This window comes from Ips typographus, linkage group LG6 (genome assembly GCF_016097725.1).
Source record: "Ips typographus isolate SLU linkage group LG6, UJ_Ityp_2.0, whole genome shotgun sequence".
In the NCBI taxonomy this organism is placed as follows: domain Eukaryota; kingdom Metazoa; phylum Arthropoda; class Insecta; order Coleoptera; family Curculionidae; genus Ips; species Ips typographus.
This window is the reverse complement of record NC_138427.1, coordinates 9,543,960-9,557,848: the sequence shown is the minus strand read 5'-3', so window position 1 is coordinate 9,557,848 and position 13,889 is coordinate 9,543,960. Positions and strand designations below refer to the sequence as shown.

The 13,889-nt window shown below is 36.5% G+C and overlaps 4 protein-coding genes across 6 annotated transcripts; 3 read left to right on the top strand and 1 right to left on the bottom strand.

Annotated features, from left to right (window-relative positions):
- Positions 1-6: 6 nt before the first annotated feature.
- LOC145730206 (uncharacterized) lies at positions 7-2,078 on the top strand. Of its 2 annotated transcripts, none has more exons than XM_081981299.1 (4): positions 7-162; positions 1,420-1,512; positions 1,571-1,722; positions 1,781-2,078. In XM_081981299.1, exons 1-4 carry the CDS (start codon positions 160-162, stop codon positions 1,947-1,949), a joined length of 417 nt encoding a protein of 138 aa, XP_081837425.1. In that variant the 5' UTR covers positions 7-159; the 3' UTR covers positions 1,950-2,078. The 2 variants fall into 2 exon arrangements, with proteins under 2 accessions (XP_081837425.1, XP_081837426.1); XM_081981300.1 differs by lacking the exon at positions 7-162 and adding an exon at positions 1,185-1,357.
- A 1,422-nt stretch (positions 2,079-3,500) lies between these two features.
- On the top strand, positions 3,501-5,297 carry LOC145730201 (uncharacterized). Its single transcript, XM_081981294.1, has 3 exons — positions 3,501-3,660; positions 4,323-4,537; positions 4,596-5,297. Exons 1-3 carry the CDS (start codon positions 3,649-3,651, stop codon positions 5,014-5,016), a joined length of 648 nt encoding a protein of 215 aa, XP_081837420.1. The 5' UTR covers positions 3,501-3,648; the 3' UTR covers positions 5,017-5,297.
- A 1,060-nt stretch (positions 5,298-6,357) lies between these two features.
- On the bottom strand, positions 6,358-9,622 carry LOC145730205 (uncharacterized). The gene is made up of 4 exons (XM_081981298.1): positions 9,497-9,622; positions 9,150-9,243; positions 6,652-6,853; positions 6,358-6,597 (listed from the first exon to the last, which is right to left on the bottom strand). The coding sequence occupies exons 1-4, from the start codon at positions 9,521-9,523 to the stop codon at positions 6,456-6,458; spliced, it is 465 nt and encodes a 154-aa protein (XP_081837424.1). The 5' UTR covers positions 9,524-9,622; the 3' UTR covers positions 6,358-6,455.
- On the top strand, positions 6,872-9,315 carry LOC145730191 (uncharacterized). Of its 2 annotated transcripts, XM_081981277.1 has the most exons (3): positions 6,872-8,379; positions 8,431-8,705; positions 8,756-9,315. In XM_081981277.1, the coding sequence occupies exons 1-3, from the start codon at positions 7,005-7,007 to the stop codon at positions 9,065-9,067; spliced, it is 1,962 nt and encodes a 653-aa protein (XP_081837403.1). In that variant the 5' UTR covers positions 6,872-7,004; the 3' UTR covers positions 9,068-9,315. The 2 variants fall into 2 exon arrangements, with proteins under 2 accessions (XP_081837403.1, XP_081837402.1); XM_081981276.1 differs by having other exon boundaries at positions 6,872-8,705.
- Positions 9,623-13,889: the final 4,267 nt, after the last annotated feature.

Here is a 13,889-nt window from a genome sequence, read left to right as displayed (position 1 = left end):
ATTTGAAAAATGGTGGGGGTTGGACTTAGGAAACTTTTATTTTTTGGCTGAACGCGTGTTTGACTGAATTTTACGTTTATTAACTACAATCGAGGCAGTATATTGCGTTCGTGCTTTTGTGTGTGATCGTGCATTATTTTTTATGTTTATATAGTAAAAATGGTGAGTTGATTTTATTTGTTGTAAGGAAGAACTTATTCTTAAAATATCTAGAAATATGTGATTAGTTTGAGAAAGTTTTCGATTGGCAAAAGTAATGTATTTGTATATCTTGCTCTAACAAATGTCACTAAAAAGTATATGGCCATACAGCATAGTACTAACTGCAGCCAATCAAGAACGTCACTAGAGTGCAGGTGATTTAATTAATAACTCTGTAAGTGAATGTTATAGATTTTTAGCTATCATCACAGTATTCTCCAAGCATAGTATTTTTCACCCAAAAAACCTTTAGAAAATTGTGATATTGTTAACAAGTAAAAGGATGTTATATTTGTCAAGTAAACTGTTGCATTCATAACTATGTATTTTAATAATTTCACTGTACTATTTTGCAAATATTCTACAATGTTGATTCAGCTGTATAATTTATTGAAAAAGAATAATAAAGCACTAAAACTGCTTAGGAGTAATTAAAAATCAATCAAAAGTCAAAATTATGAATGCAACACTCAGAGAATGACCAGTTCCGGTGCTGCTTGTCAATAATGACCGTTAATAGACAAATACTGCCAAACAGCATTTTTCGAAACGAAAACGGTTGCTCTGCCAGTAAATCTCTTCTAAACATTACCACTTTCAATGTTAACGACCGCAAATAATAAAATTAATGCAGGATGATGCCATATAGTGCACATTCTGAATTATTGCGTCATGTTCTTATAAGCGTGCTTGTAGTAAACATTGCCGCATGAATAATTTATTTATTGCCAGATTTTTGTGCTAGAGGTTTACAACATATTTATTCGTTAATTTTTAACTTACAAAAAAATGTGTTTTATAGAGTTGTACGTGAAATAAAATTAACCTTCAAAGTGCATTTAATTGCAAAACAGTAGTAACACACTTGAATTATTTACATACATCAAAAGATACATACTTGCGTGACTGGTTCTGTTATGTTAATATTTGCATTGTTTAGTGTATATTTAAATTAGCCTAATAATAATTATCAGTTGTATATTACCATATGAGGATTATTCTAGCCACTATTTTAGAATGTATTTTTTAATTTTTGTTCGAACAAATGCTGGAGTTAAGGCTTAGTGAAAAAAGTTCCAGTTCCTACATAATTAACAATGAACCATGCCTGCGGTCCTAATAGGTTCTTTTTTGGAGCTTAAATAACCTGGTGAAGGTCAATATAACAGCACAAATCACACGTAATTGCCCACACACTAATACTAAATATATTTCTAGATTAGTTTGAACTGTTTATGGTTTTGGGTGTGGTCAGTTATGGTAGCTTACTCCAGCTGCCAACAACCGTTGCTGGACACTTTATCTGGACAGGTGAGTTATTATTTACCTTTTATTAACAATTACATTTAAATGACTATTCAAAATATAGGTTCGAGCCATAGTTGACGGCCAGCAGTTTCCCAGCACTTACCCAATTTACGCATCAGCCAGAGAACTATTCAGACCGCCTTTCACCTCCCTTTTTACGCCCAACACCCTTAAAGAGCGACCGGAAAGTTCAGGTCAACAGGAAGAATACCGGTTAGTTTCTTGACACTTGGTGACCAAAAGCTTTCGTTAATTTTGTTGTTTTGTCCAGGAAATACCTCAAGGAAGAAGCGGAAGAAATGGAAAAAGAGCGACAACAAAATGAAATTGATGGCAATTTCAATCCGTTCGACTACACGCAGTCAGGTGCTTTGGAGCCGGGCAGAAAGACTTTTGTCAGAGTGAATATACTGGGCAATAACTATGGATATTCCTCGTGAATTTTTACCACAAACGGACGATATGATTTTTGCCATATAAATGAAATAAATTAGTAGTAGTAATGTGTAATAATTGTTTGTGTTTACACCAAAGATTCAAAATACAGTATTAGTTGGCTATATTAATGATTATTGTGTTTTCTTTCTAGTGTTAAGAAAAGTGATTTAATTTTCATGTCATGTAAGATACAGGAAGTCGCCTAATTGACAGGAAACATTTTTTTTTTATAAATTATTTAAGTAATTAAATTATCAATTTATGAAGACTTAATACATGCAATCTATCTTTTTACACTGTGGAGTAACACACTTCTAATGTCAAGACACTTACTGGTCATATGATCTGCCTGTCAAAAAGCCTGAGTGTCTGACAGGAGTGACCAATATTGTCAAAAATTATTCGTTATCCGGCGCATAAAATCTAAGTTATACGAAACTGTAATTTGATTAGTAACCCATGGTTAAAAATATGTCAAGTTTATGAGATATTATTCAAGATTCTAGAATCAATTCAAGGAATGTAGATCACAAGTTTATACGGTTTTTTTGACATTTGACAATCGGTTGAACCGGGATGAAGGTGGTAAAAATGGCGGCTGGAGGACAGCTTTACGACTCATTTTCGCTGACATTAAGCAGTAATTCAGTTTAAATCTTTCAAATGCGTACGTTTTGGTTTGCCGCCATCTTGAATGAAACGAAACCTCCATATATGTAGAATTCACATAATTTTTAAGGTTAGGTTTGACCCCAAAACTTCAATATGACACTTGAGGTCTAATGGCAATTCCACAAGTTCAGTATTTACGTGTATCACAGCACTGTTCATAGTTTGTGATTGGTCAAAAAAATAGCTTTCAGCTGCATTTTTTGGACGAATCACAAACTTTTCACAGCGCTGAAATTTACGCAAATGATGCACATGTAAGGTTAGCATAACTCATTAACCGAAAAGCAACTAGTTTTCTTTAAATCTATATTCATACAAGTAGTAATGTTTTTGTTTGATTTTTCCATATTTTTTTGCAGTGGTGTCACTGTTGTTCAAATGTCTGCAAGTTGCTGAAATTGGTTTTTACTGAACTGCAATCTTGTTTGTCTGTGTATATATGATAGTCAGTTTCAATTTTTATCTTGAAATCAACTAAAAAACAAGTATATTAGGGTGTGGCGCTCCAAATTCCGGATCACCTTTAGTAATTCTGGCAATGACCTTCCTAAAGGTTCCCCATTAGGCGCTCATCAAAATACCATACAGCTTCCGTAACGATGTTTTTCCACTAATATTTCAACTTTTTTGTTAATTAAAACCTGTTACACCACAATAACCTTTAAGAGCTAAAAAGGTCACTTTAACAGTTTTTTTTTGTAGTTTTTATTAGATTTTCTGCTGCATTTTGTTCGGAGGTTATGTAACCGGAAATGCAGTTTCACCAAATATCTGACATGTGGGGTCCCACATTGTTCACAGTGAACCCACAGCCGGAAAAATGCTTAATCGGACCAGTTCCGCAATACTCCCGCACTATTTGCGCTTAAAGAACCAACAGTACCAGTTCGGTTCTTTAGGGAGTGTTGCTGCCAGGGTCGCATTCGCTCCAAGGTTGTATCGACGTATAAAAACCAACTTTGGTCGACTGGGGGGCAGTAGTTGGTGTCTGTTAGTGCTGTAGGGTTCTGTTTCGATTTTGATCCAAAAATGAAATTTTTAGTGAGTATTTTTCTTTAATTTTGTGTCAATTAATTTGCCGATTTAGATTGTTCAAAATAATCCGCCACCTTCTGAAAATGGCGATGTCTGGTACCACCTATTTATTTGGTTAATTTTTGTTAAAATTTTTGTCTTAGTGAGTATATCCAAATACTGTTTCATTTTTTAATGCAAAAATTCGTTTTTTTTCGTCTCTTAGCGAACAATTCAGGAAGTTTTTTTTACCTGTATGTACTTATCAAGGTTAACCACTTTGATAACTGGCGTTCTCTCGTGTAATAAATTACTTGTTATAAATCGGGAAGTAAAACAAAAACTGGCCTGGCTCAATGTAAAAGTGGCTAAAATCGATTTGATTGGTTTTACGGTAAAGTTTGTGTGCAACGGGAGAACGGCGGTACCCACCCAGTACCACTTGCCTATTCAAGAATTCGCTGAGATAGAAATAACCTTTTGTTTGACCACCATTTGCATAAATCGTGCATTCAATAATGCAATAATAGGTCTTAGGTTACTTCGCTAAGAATTTTCATGTTGTAATTTAGTCTGATATTTGAAACATCTCTGATGGTCGGTTCAAATTAAATTTTCAATTTAAATTAAAAGCAGAGTGTGTTCGGAATTTGATCGATTGCAAAGCTGTAATTTGACTTTTTTTTCAGGTAACGTTCTCCTGTATACTTGGATTGGCCTTAGGTCAAAATTATCAAGGTGACCCTAGAACGGCGGCCATAGTAGCTGAACAAAGGTATCTAGGAGGAGATGGACGTTTTGGAGCCACCTACACTCAAGAGGATGGTGTTAACTTTAAAGAAGAGAGTGAAGCCGATGGTACTCGTAGAGGAAGCTACTCCTACGTAGATCCTAACGGACAAAGGTGAGAATTGATTTGTTTGGGTGACAACCTTTAAAGCGAGAAATATATTCTTTTCTAGGCACACAATCAATTACACAGCAGGCAAAAATGGTTTCATGGCAACTGGTGACGGAATACCCCAACCGCTTCCAACCACCCTGCCAGTGGCACCTCAACCCCAATACCAACCACTTCCTCAGTACAATGCACCCGATTACCGCCCATCCCAGCCTCAGCCTCAGCCCCAACCCCAATACCAGCCGCAACCACAATACCAACCACAACCACAGTATCAACCACAACCACAATACCAGCCTCAACAACAGCCACAGTACAGGCCCCAGCCTCAGCCGCAGCCCCAGCCTCAGCCTCAATACAGGCCTCAACCCAATTACGACACTTACACCACTACTCAAGCCCCTCATCGGTTCTATCCACCTGGTAAACTGTCTTTAAACCGATCTCCTGATGGGTTCAGTTACACTTTCAACAAAGCCTAAAAGTGTTTTGGCAGTTGTATAGGTTAATTTTTGTATTAATTACGTTTTTCGTGTCAAGTTGCGTCTTAGTTTAAATAAACGTGGTAAGTATTTATTTGTTAATGTACTATATTGGCAACACTGTATATTTTTGATTGAGACGTTGTGAGACTGAACTGATTGAGGTTGTAATTAGTAAGATTTTGATTTTTCAATTTTTGTATGTGATGGTAAATAAATAATGTGTGTATAAATTATTAATATAATTGTGTTTAATCATTAAAGTAGTCTAAAAGTTCTTATTGAAGTAATGCAATTTATGTCACTTACAGAATTTTATTTAAAAAATTAAATAAGTCAAAATACAAAGGGAGTTTTTGAAAGAAGGGAATTAGGAATATTGGAAACCGCATTTAAAATTTGTGATGCCAAATTTAAAAATGAAAGATGCCAAATTTATAAATTAGAAAAAGTTAATCAAAAGAAAGTGTCATTTGGTCACAAAACATCAAGCAGGCTTTCTGATAATGTTGTCATGTGACCAATTGTCAAATAACAATTTTGCTTCATCTTTCGAGTTGATGTTCCATCTAGTGTGCCGGGCAAATTTTACTAAAAGTAAAACTAAACTGACCAACTGTCAAATTACGTCATCGTGACGTCAAAATGTGATTGATTATCAATGACAATTGTGATTTTGGAAATCAATCACATCAAATCGAAATGTTTACATTCCATTAACTGGTAAAATAAAAGGGAATATAAGTGTTTATAGGGTCGTATTTCGCTTCAATTTTTTAGCGCAAAGTGGTTAGGTTTACATTTAGTAGGACAGATTAACGGCAAGCCAATATGGGGTTTATTGATTTTTTTGGTGTTTTTGACATAATTCTATAATTTCTTTTGACAAATCACTGTCTGTGTTACTTTTTGTGAAAAGTAAATGTAACTTTGACTGCAAATATCTCAAAAACCGTACATTTCTGTACAGCACATATTAGGCTCTTAAGTAGGCACTGAAAAGCTGCATCGAATGACGTAATAATGTACAGGGTGTCCCATTTAAAATAGTCGAGCTTTCAGCCTCTGAATAAAACGATCAATTTGCTAGTTTTACACAGAAGGTAGGTGCAACTTGTGATCCCAAATAACTCGAAAACCGATATTTTTTTACAGCATTTTTAGACCATTAAGTAGGCCTTGAGAACCACAATCGAACTACGTAATAATATACAGGGTGTCCCATTTAAAATAGTATAGTTTTCACCCTTTGATGACAGCACTAACTGTACTAAATTTTACAGAATGTTAGTGCGAGTTTATGCCTAAAAATATATCAAAACTGTACTGTACTAAAGACTTAATGTCAATACATATTATATTATATTTTTAATCAACACTATAAGATATCTAAATATACGAATCAATTATTTACAGTTACAACACAAAAACTTTTATTACTATCCTGTATACTGGGGCTCATTAGAATCGTACACTTCATTATTGTATCCGGAGTCGTATTGAGGGGTGAGGTACGAGGCTGGAGGTCTCGTCCTTGGTCTGTAGGGTTCTGGTGCTTGTGGATATTGTGGTTCCGGTTGCCTATACAATCCTAACCTTATCGACTCACCAAAGGATTTATTAATTATAATTTACCTGTAATATTGCTGTGGTGGTGGTGGTGGGGGGTTGTTGTATTGGGGCTGTGCAGCAGCTCTATTTCCGGCAAAATAATTGAAATTCACTTTCAATCCTGTCGGATCTTTGTATGAGTAAGTGCCTTGAATAAATCCAGTAGGATCACCCTGAGCTGCATGCGAGATTCCATCCTCTGTCTTGTACTGAAATCCAAACGTACCTGCATAAAGGTAATAATTTAAAAAAAATTACTTATTAAATTGCAATAAACTTAAAATAGTTTTCGTGTCTCGTTACATCTAAAGTCGATTTTATCTATATTGTGGACACGCGACCGTTACGATAAATGCAGTCCTAAGAATCCAGTAAGCATGTTAGGGCTGTTAATGGTTTTAGGGCAGGTTATTTCGTGTGGGTTGTGTATTGTGGTGCAACCGAAGGGACCTACTCATAGAGCTGTGGCGGTTGACTGTTTGGTCAAAGTCAGTGAAGATGCTTACAATTTTTTCCAAACCAAAAACGCCCTAAACAGACGTTTTTTGTTAACCTATTCAATCACAGAAAATTTAACCACTCCAGCGTTTGAAATTCAGGCGACACTCTTAAAACGACTTCATCGGCAAAAGGTGTGGTCTGTTGAAATAATCGAGGGTGAAGCAAAGTTGAAGTTTACTGCCTACTCAGAAAATGATTTCAGACGTCCTGTAGTGACAGTTCTGAGTGACTTGTACGTGTTAGTATGTGATAGCTTAGAGAATCTGGACATTAAACTGAACTATTTAGCCAAAGCGGAAAGTTTCAACAGTGAAGCTTTTTTTATAGTGTATTACTCTAAAACAGTTTACACACAAAACGAGGAAATAGTTAAAAAAGCTTTTAAGGTAATATTTGGTTACTCAATAAGATATGTGGTTGTTGTAATCCCTAAAACTCTGACCTCGTTCGAGCACTACATTTTCAAAATGGAAGCCAAAGAAGGTGTACCATGTTTCGCATTTTCCAGCTACACTTTAACAATGCTACCAAACAAATCAAACAATCTTCAAAACATTTTTGGTGAAATTGTAATCAAAGACTACAACAAATGCTACGCACCAGTTCAAGCACTGCCCTATCCTCCCTTTGTAATGAAATCACACATGGGCGTTGAAATCGATATTCTTAAATTAGTAGGGCTGATGTTAAACCTAACCTTCATCATCGAATTGTACCCTAACTATACCATGCACTTGGGGGAACAAACTCCTAATGGTACATGGACCGGCTTTCTAGAACCAATTTTTAGCGACTGGCAACTGGGAATTGGTAGCATTCCACCAGATTCCGAACTGACTGAAGATTTCACTTTTAGCGTACCGTACATCTGGAATCAAAATGTTTACGTGGTACCTATCGCTGCCCTCGTACCGAGCTGGAGGATTTTAATGGCTATTTTCACTGTACCCATGTGGGGAATTTGTCTCGCTAGCCTAGTAGGGTTTGCTGGTAGTTGTTACTTGGTAAAAAACCAGAATGAAATGCGAGTGTTTCAAACTTTTGGTGGTTGCGTTGTGGTGGCGTTTCAACTGGTTCTGGCGCACCCTGTTCACACCCACCCTAGAGGTGATTTGGTTAGGGTGCTTTTTGAAGGGTTTGCCATTTTGTGCATTATTCTAAACTGCGTTTACACCTGCAGTTTGATTTACTTCCTGCAGAATCCGGTTAGAGAGCGTCAAATTTCGACCCAGGAGGAAATAATCAGTTCTGGTACTGCTTCAGAAACTTTAACGAAAATTTGTTTAGTTAGTTGGTTTGCAGGATTAACTTTAGGAGGTTCCCCAGTCTATAAAGAAATGTTTAACACTTCTACCGACCCTTCAGTTCGGGCATTGTCCGAGTCTTATGTGACTGTTGATGAAGACTTAAACTCGGAATCTTATTGGTTGAACATGGTGGTCCAGCAAGGCAATATATCTACTATAGGCGTGAAAGCTAACTTGATTTTTCTCATGCAGACTCACAGTGGTTTGGTAAGTGACCATCACGGTCACCCAAAAATTTTTCTACTGCCCAAACCATTGAGAAGTCAACCGGTAACAATTTGTTTTACTTATTAATTGTAGCACACTAAACTAGATTTCAGATAGGTATCCTGATGAGAAAAGGAAATTTTTTGGAAAAACCTATCAACAGCGCCATTCAGCGGTTGATTCTAGAAGCAGGATTCATAGAAATAATTTTAAAAGGGTACGAAAGACCGTCAAAGTCAGTTCGTGATGATGAAGGGGATGAACACGAAGACGATCAGTGGGTTTCCGCCCTTTCTACACATAACCTTGAAGGGGCGTATGCCCTATATGCCATGGGGGTGGTGTCTGGAGTTTTTGTGTTTATTTTAGAGTTGCTTTACTATCATTCGTATAAATTATATTTTAGGTTTTACTTGAAAGTATAATAATTATTGTTATTAGATTAGTCACCAAGTTGTCTGCTTTCTATGTTAGTAAACTGTGATTAATGAATAAATTGGTACGTACCATCTACTTTAGGTTCGAGCCTAGAATCCTGAATAATCGAGGGATTAAATCTGGAATTTTGGGACGCTACTGAACTCACAAGCACACATAGTACCTGGAAAAACGAAAGCTTTAACAATAATTTAAGTTGCAAATTTATATGGCGCATTGAAGGTTGTCCTGATAATAAAACATGAAATATGCATTCATCTATGAAATTATGCATGCTCTGGTCGGAAAACTGGTCCGGATAAATCACATTTAATTGTGCATATAGTTAACTGTATTAAAATATGATTTAAAAATAAGTACTCGTAAAATAAAAATTCACACCAAAAATCATTAATTAGGCAACCAGGAATACTTACGGCAATACGATGAAGGCAACCAGACATTCTTTCAATTTTTAAACAAGCACGCTTCTAAGCACTACTACAAGTCGTCAGAATGTGTGGCCCAATTGAGGCCGACTACCACGTTTATATGGGGGGCCGCACCCTATTTTGGAACCCGCCGATATGTCGGAAAAGCATTCCTGCATCCTGCATTTTAATGTGCAATCTAACTATGCATTTTTACGGCCGTCTGAATTACTATCAGTGCGCCTATTATTAATGTTTTATTTATTTAATGGAGGCCAATTTACGTGGTTTTTATTAGTGTGTGTCGCATAGTTGGTGCCAATTAGAAAAAAATGGCGCAGACGGAGAAAAACTCCCACAAGGATTACGGAGAAAAATTGAGGCATTCAAGTTTTTTCGAAACCCGGTAACGTTTTGACGCTTTTTTTGGGATTCCAAGGTAAATAAACATGGAAGAATGGTAACAATGGTTCGGTCGCATGTTACGGATCCGCAATGGTACTGACATGTGCACACACAGATTCAATGGTGAGCTTAAGATCACAGCTGTGTCGAATATTTACCCTCTTTTGCTTTGATAACGTTGTCAGTAGAGATGGGCTTTTAGTTACATAGAAATCCACAAGTTCATTGTGTAAAATTTCAAATTTAGGAAAGTGCTAGGTCTACATGTAAAGTATTTGCGTAAATTGCAGCATGGTTGGTAGTTTGTGACTTGGTTGGTGTTTGCTGCTTTTTTGACCAAAATACTGCATATGTGGATTTAACTTCTTTCATTATCGACACAATTTATGACCTCATCTCTACTACTTGCCCCTTAATCTCCCCCCATACGAACGTCAACATTTCCAGTGACAGGATCAAAATACAATAATGAACTTTAGTACAAAATGACCTGCCTTTTAGGCACTGTATTATTAAGCCGTACATTATCCGGGACGTCAGCAAAACCGGCTATTAGAATGGCCTTTTTGGCAGGGATAAGGGTCCCCGGGATTTGTTGCCCTTCGTAGGGCGATGAATCAATTAATTCAAAGCCGCCATCTTAGTGATATTGCGACCGCAAACGTTAGCGATGACAAATTGTCCAGGGACAGGGGAGTGTTACAGATTGTTTTCCAAAATAAAAAATTTAGTTTTAAATTCCATGTTGGTGGTTATTTTATTACTCATCCAGGAAGTTTGTTAAGTTGGTAGGACAAAATTAGGTTAGAACCACCATTCATTTTAACAATTTTATTATGTTTTTTGTTTAAATGAGTTGTTAGGTAAAACTTTCATTGACAAAGCTATTTTTCTGTAGTTTATTTTGTTAATTGCAAAAGGCGGTATAATGACAGAGTGTCCTACGTAAACATTAATCGTTTTCTTGAAGTGTCTAATAGACGCCTACTAGATAGGATACATAAAAGTTAATGAACTGAACATTTCGGTATCTGGATTGCATTGAACACTGTTAGTTTAGGCTAATATTTCTTATTATAGTTTAATCCTTCAGGAGGTGTATAATAAACAGGATGCGTTTTGTTGTGGAGGGTTTAATCTGCGTAAACCTCTTAAAAAGTTCCGGTGTTTTGGGTGTCGGCAATTTACAAGCGTATTTACTGGTTAAGTTGTTACAACCACAAAGGTACCGCCTTCAGAGAACCGTTCCTTAAAACCTTCGGCCAGAAAATTTGAAGAGTGGCTTGGAAATTGATAATTAACTGAACAAAACCAAATTTATGTTAAAAAAATAGTGGGACAGGGGGGTTGAAAAATCAAACGTCGACTTAAAAAATAACCCCCAGTTAAACCGCATTCTGCCTCCGCCAATTGAACAATGTTGCCAACGCTCGGGGCGTTAGCTTGTATTTATTCCGAAGGGTGGTTGTCTAATACCCCAGCGGCGTGCGATTAAAACCGGTCTAGTTCCGCGTGTTGCTGTTTAAAAACAGGGCACGACACTGACTAACTATAACCTTACAAAAATCGTCCCAAGCAGTCCATTGAAGAGATAATCCCGGTAGTTAAAAAGCCGAGCCCCCTGTTATTTTAAAACCCCACTCGGCGCCCTAGGGCAGTTAAGGGAAATTATCATCTGAAGAGCGAAAAGGGCTCCGCACGTAAGCCCAGTGCAGTGATTTTTATGTCAACAGCCTTGGGCATAATTTTTTATTTGCCTTTTGTAGTGCAAATCTGGAATTTTAAGTTCGTGCAGTAAAAAATTTTATGATAATTCACATGTGCAGTAATTGCGTAAATCACAGCAAGCTGCTTTTTTGACCAATCACAAACTAACCACTGTGCTGGAATTTATTCATTCCAATGAAATGTCAAAAACAGTTTTGGAAGGGCAAAACGGCCATTAAAACACACTTTCTCATGAATTTGGCAGGCATTTTATGATATATCAACTGAAAGTCTTTAGAAAATCACTAAATTTAAGCTAAAACTCTATGTATTCATAAGAAAGTGTGTTTTAATGGTCGTGTTTGTCCTTCCAAAACTTTCAATCAGCTGTTTTTGACATTTCATTGGAGTGCCAAATTGCCGCACATGTGGCACATTAACCTAAATTTGAATTTCTTTGTTTTCTTGAAACTTTTACACCCTATTACAAGTCACTTTTTGCTTTGTTTTAATGGTATATTAATAACATTACCGTTTAAACAAATGTTATCTAGAGCAATAAGGTGCCAGTCCATTTTTCCTGTCTAAAAATTATTAATATAAACATTTCTTCTCACGTGACCGTAAGAGAGCTGTCATGATTTTCCGCACTACAAAATTTGATTTTCTTTTTTAACATTAATTTATTGTTACAAAAGTGGTTAAAACGCTCTCTGTCAAATATGGAAAAAAGTTTGGCAATTGTGACAAGATAATATAACAAATAAAGGTCATTCCACATGGGCAGCATTTGCGTAAATCTCAGCACAAAAGGTAGTTTGTGATTGGTCAAGAAAAAGAAGCAAGCTGTAAGCTGCTATTTTTGACCAATCACAAACTACGAACAGTGGTACAATTAACGCAAATGCTGGCAGACTGCCATGTCAATATTTTTCTTTATTGGTGTGTAATGGTTTCTTCTTTTTACTTTACTACCTTCGCCTGTATATTTAAAACTAAAATTGACTACCAGCTTAATTAAGCAGAACAAATAACATTTTAACAAGTTATCGTTGTGTAAAACTCGTTAATCTATTCTTGAACTTTTCTCATTTAAGCTTAACCAGCTACCTATTATAAGTGTTAAATACTGAGATGTTTGTCTTGGTGTATAGTTATTAGGATTAGCTAAACCGTTTCTTCGGAACTGTTTTTAAAGATTGCGGTCCAACCTTCGCATTAACTCCGGCTTAAAGTTGCCTTTTGTTGTTGAACTAAACACCTTGACAAATTGACGTGCGGCCATTCGGTTTCGGTAGCCGTAAATCTGTTCTCGGTAAGGACTTTTCGACAATTTTCCACCCTTTCAAATCTTCGCACAAAAACCGACTCATCAGCTCCAACCAACGGCCACTGTTGTCAATCAAAATAAACCACGTCCCTCGTATATAATGGGCATATGAATATGACATACGTTTTGTCAGTTTTTGTTGGGGACAAAAAAAGGGTTAGAAAATAATAACAGTGTGGGATAAACGCAGTTAAGAGATTAAGTTTCAATTGCCGGTTTTAAATTTTTATTTTGCCTCGTGTGCAATTAAAGTAACAATCCAACCACCCTTATTTGAAATTGTCACTTTGATCGGGAACAAAATGTCCCAAGTGCAACGTATGACCGTGACCACTCTGCAAACCGTGGGGGTGACACCACTCCCTGAAGAAGACAAGTTTAAAAGGAAGAAGGCCGAGCCCATTGGTGATGGATTGTTTGATCGACTGGATGACGTCAATTTTCTTCTGTTTTGGATTATCATTATTTTGTGTTTTTTGACGTTGTCTTTGTGCTTTTCCAATCTGATTATCGGTTTTCATCGGATAGTATGCGAACTGAAAAGGATCAGCAACAATTAAAATGGAAGAGAATTAGAGCATTTTTGTAAAGAGTTCCGGACTTACATATACCAGCCTATAGAAGTTTCTTCCTGTTTTTTTTTTTTCGAGAAGTGTAGGGGAATGTACCTAAAGTGATTCTATTGAATCGAGTAGGTATACGCGGTGTTTGGTAAACCCACCGCACATGGTGCGAAACCATTTGAGGACCACTCGAAAGCGCAACATACAGTTTAATTTTCGATTGCTTCGTGTTTCTATAAGGAAATGATAAGGACCCGCATCGTTGTCTGTGCGGATATTCCCGTGAGAAGATACCTATTAATATTTAAGGTTATGTAACAGTTACAATTCACGCTGCTTGTGCAGCATTGAACAGCACTATTTCTAGTTTTTAATCACAAACTACAAACTATAC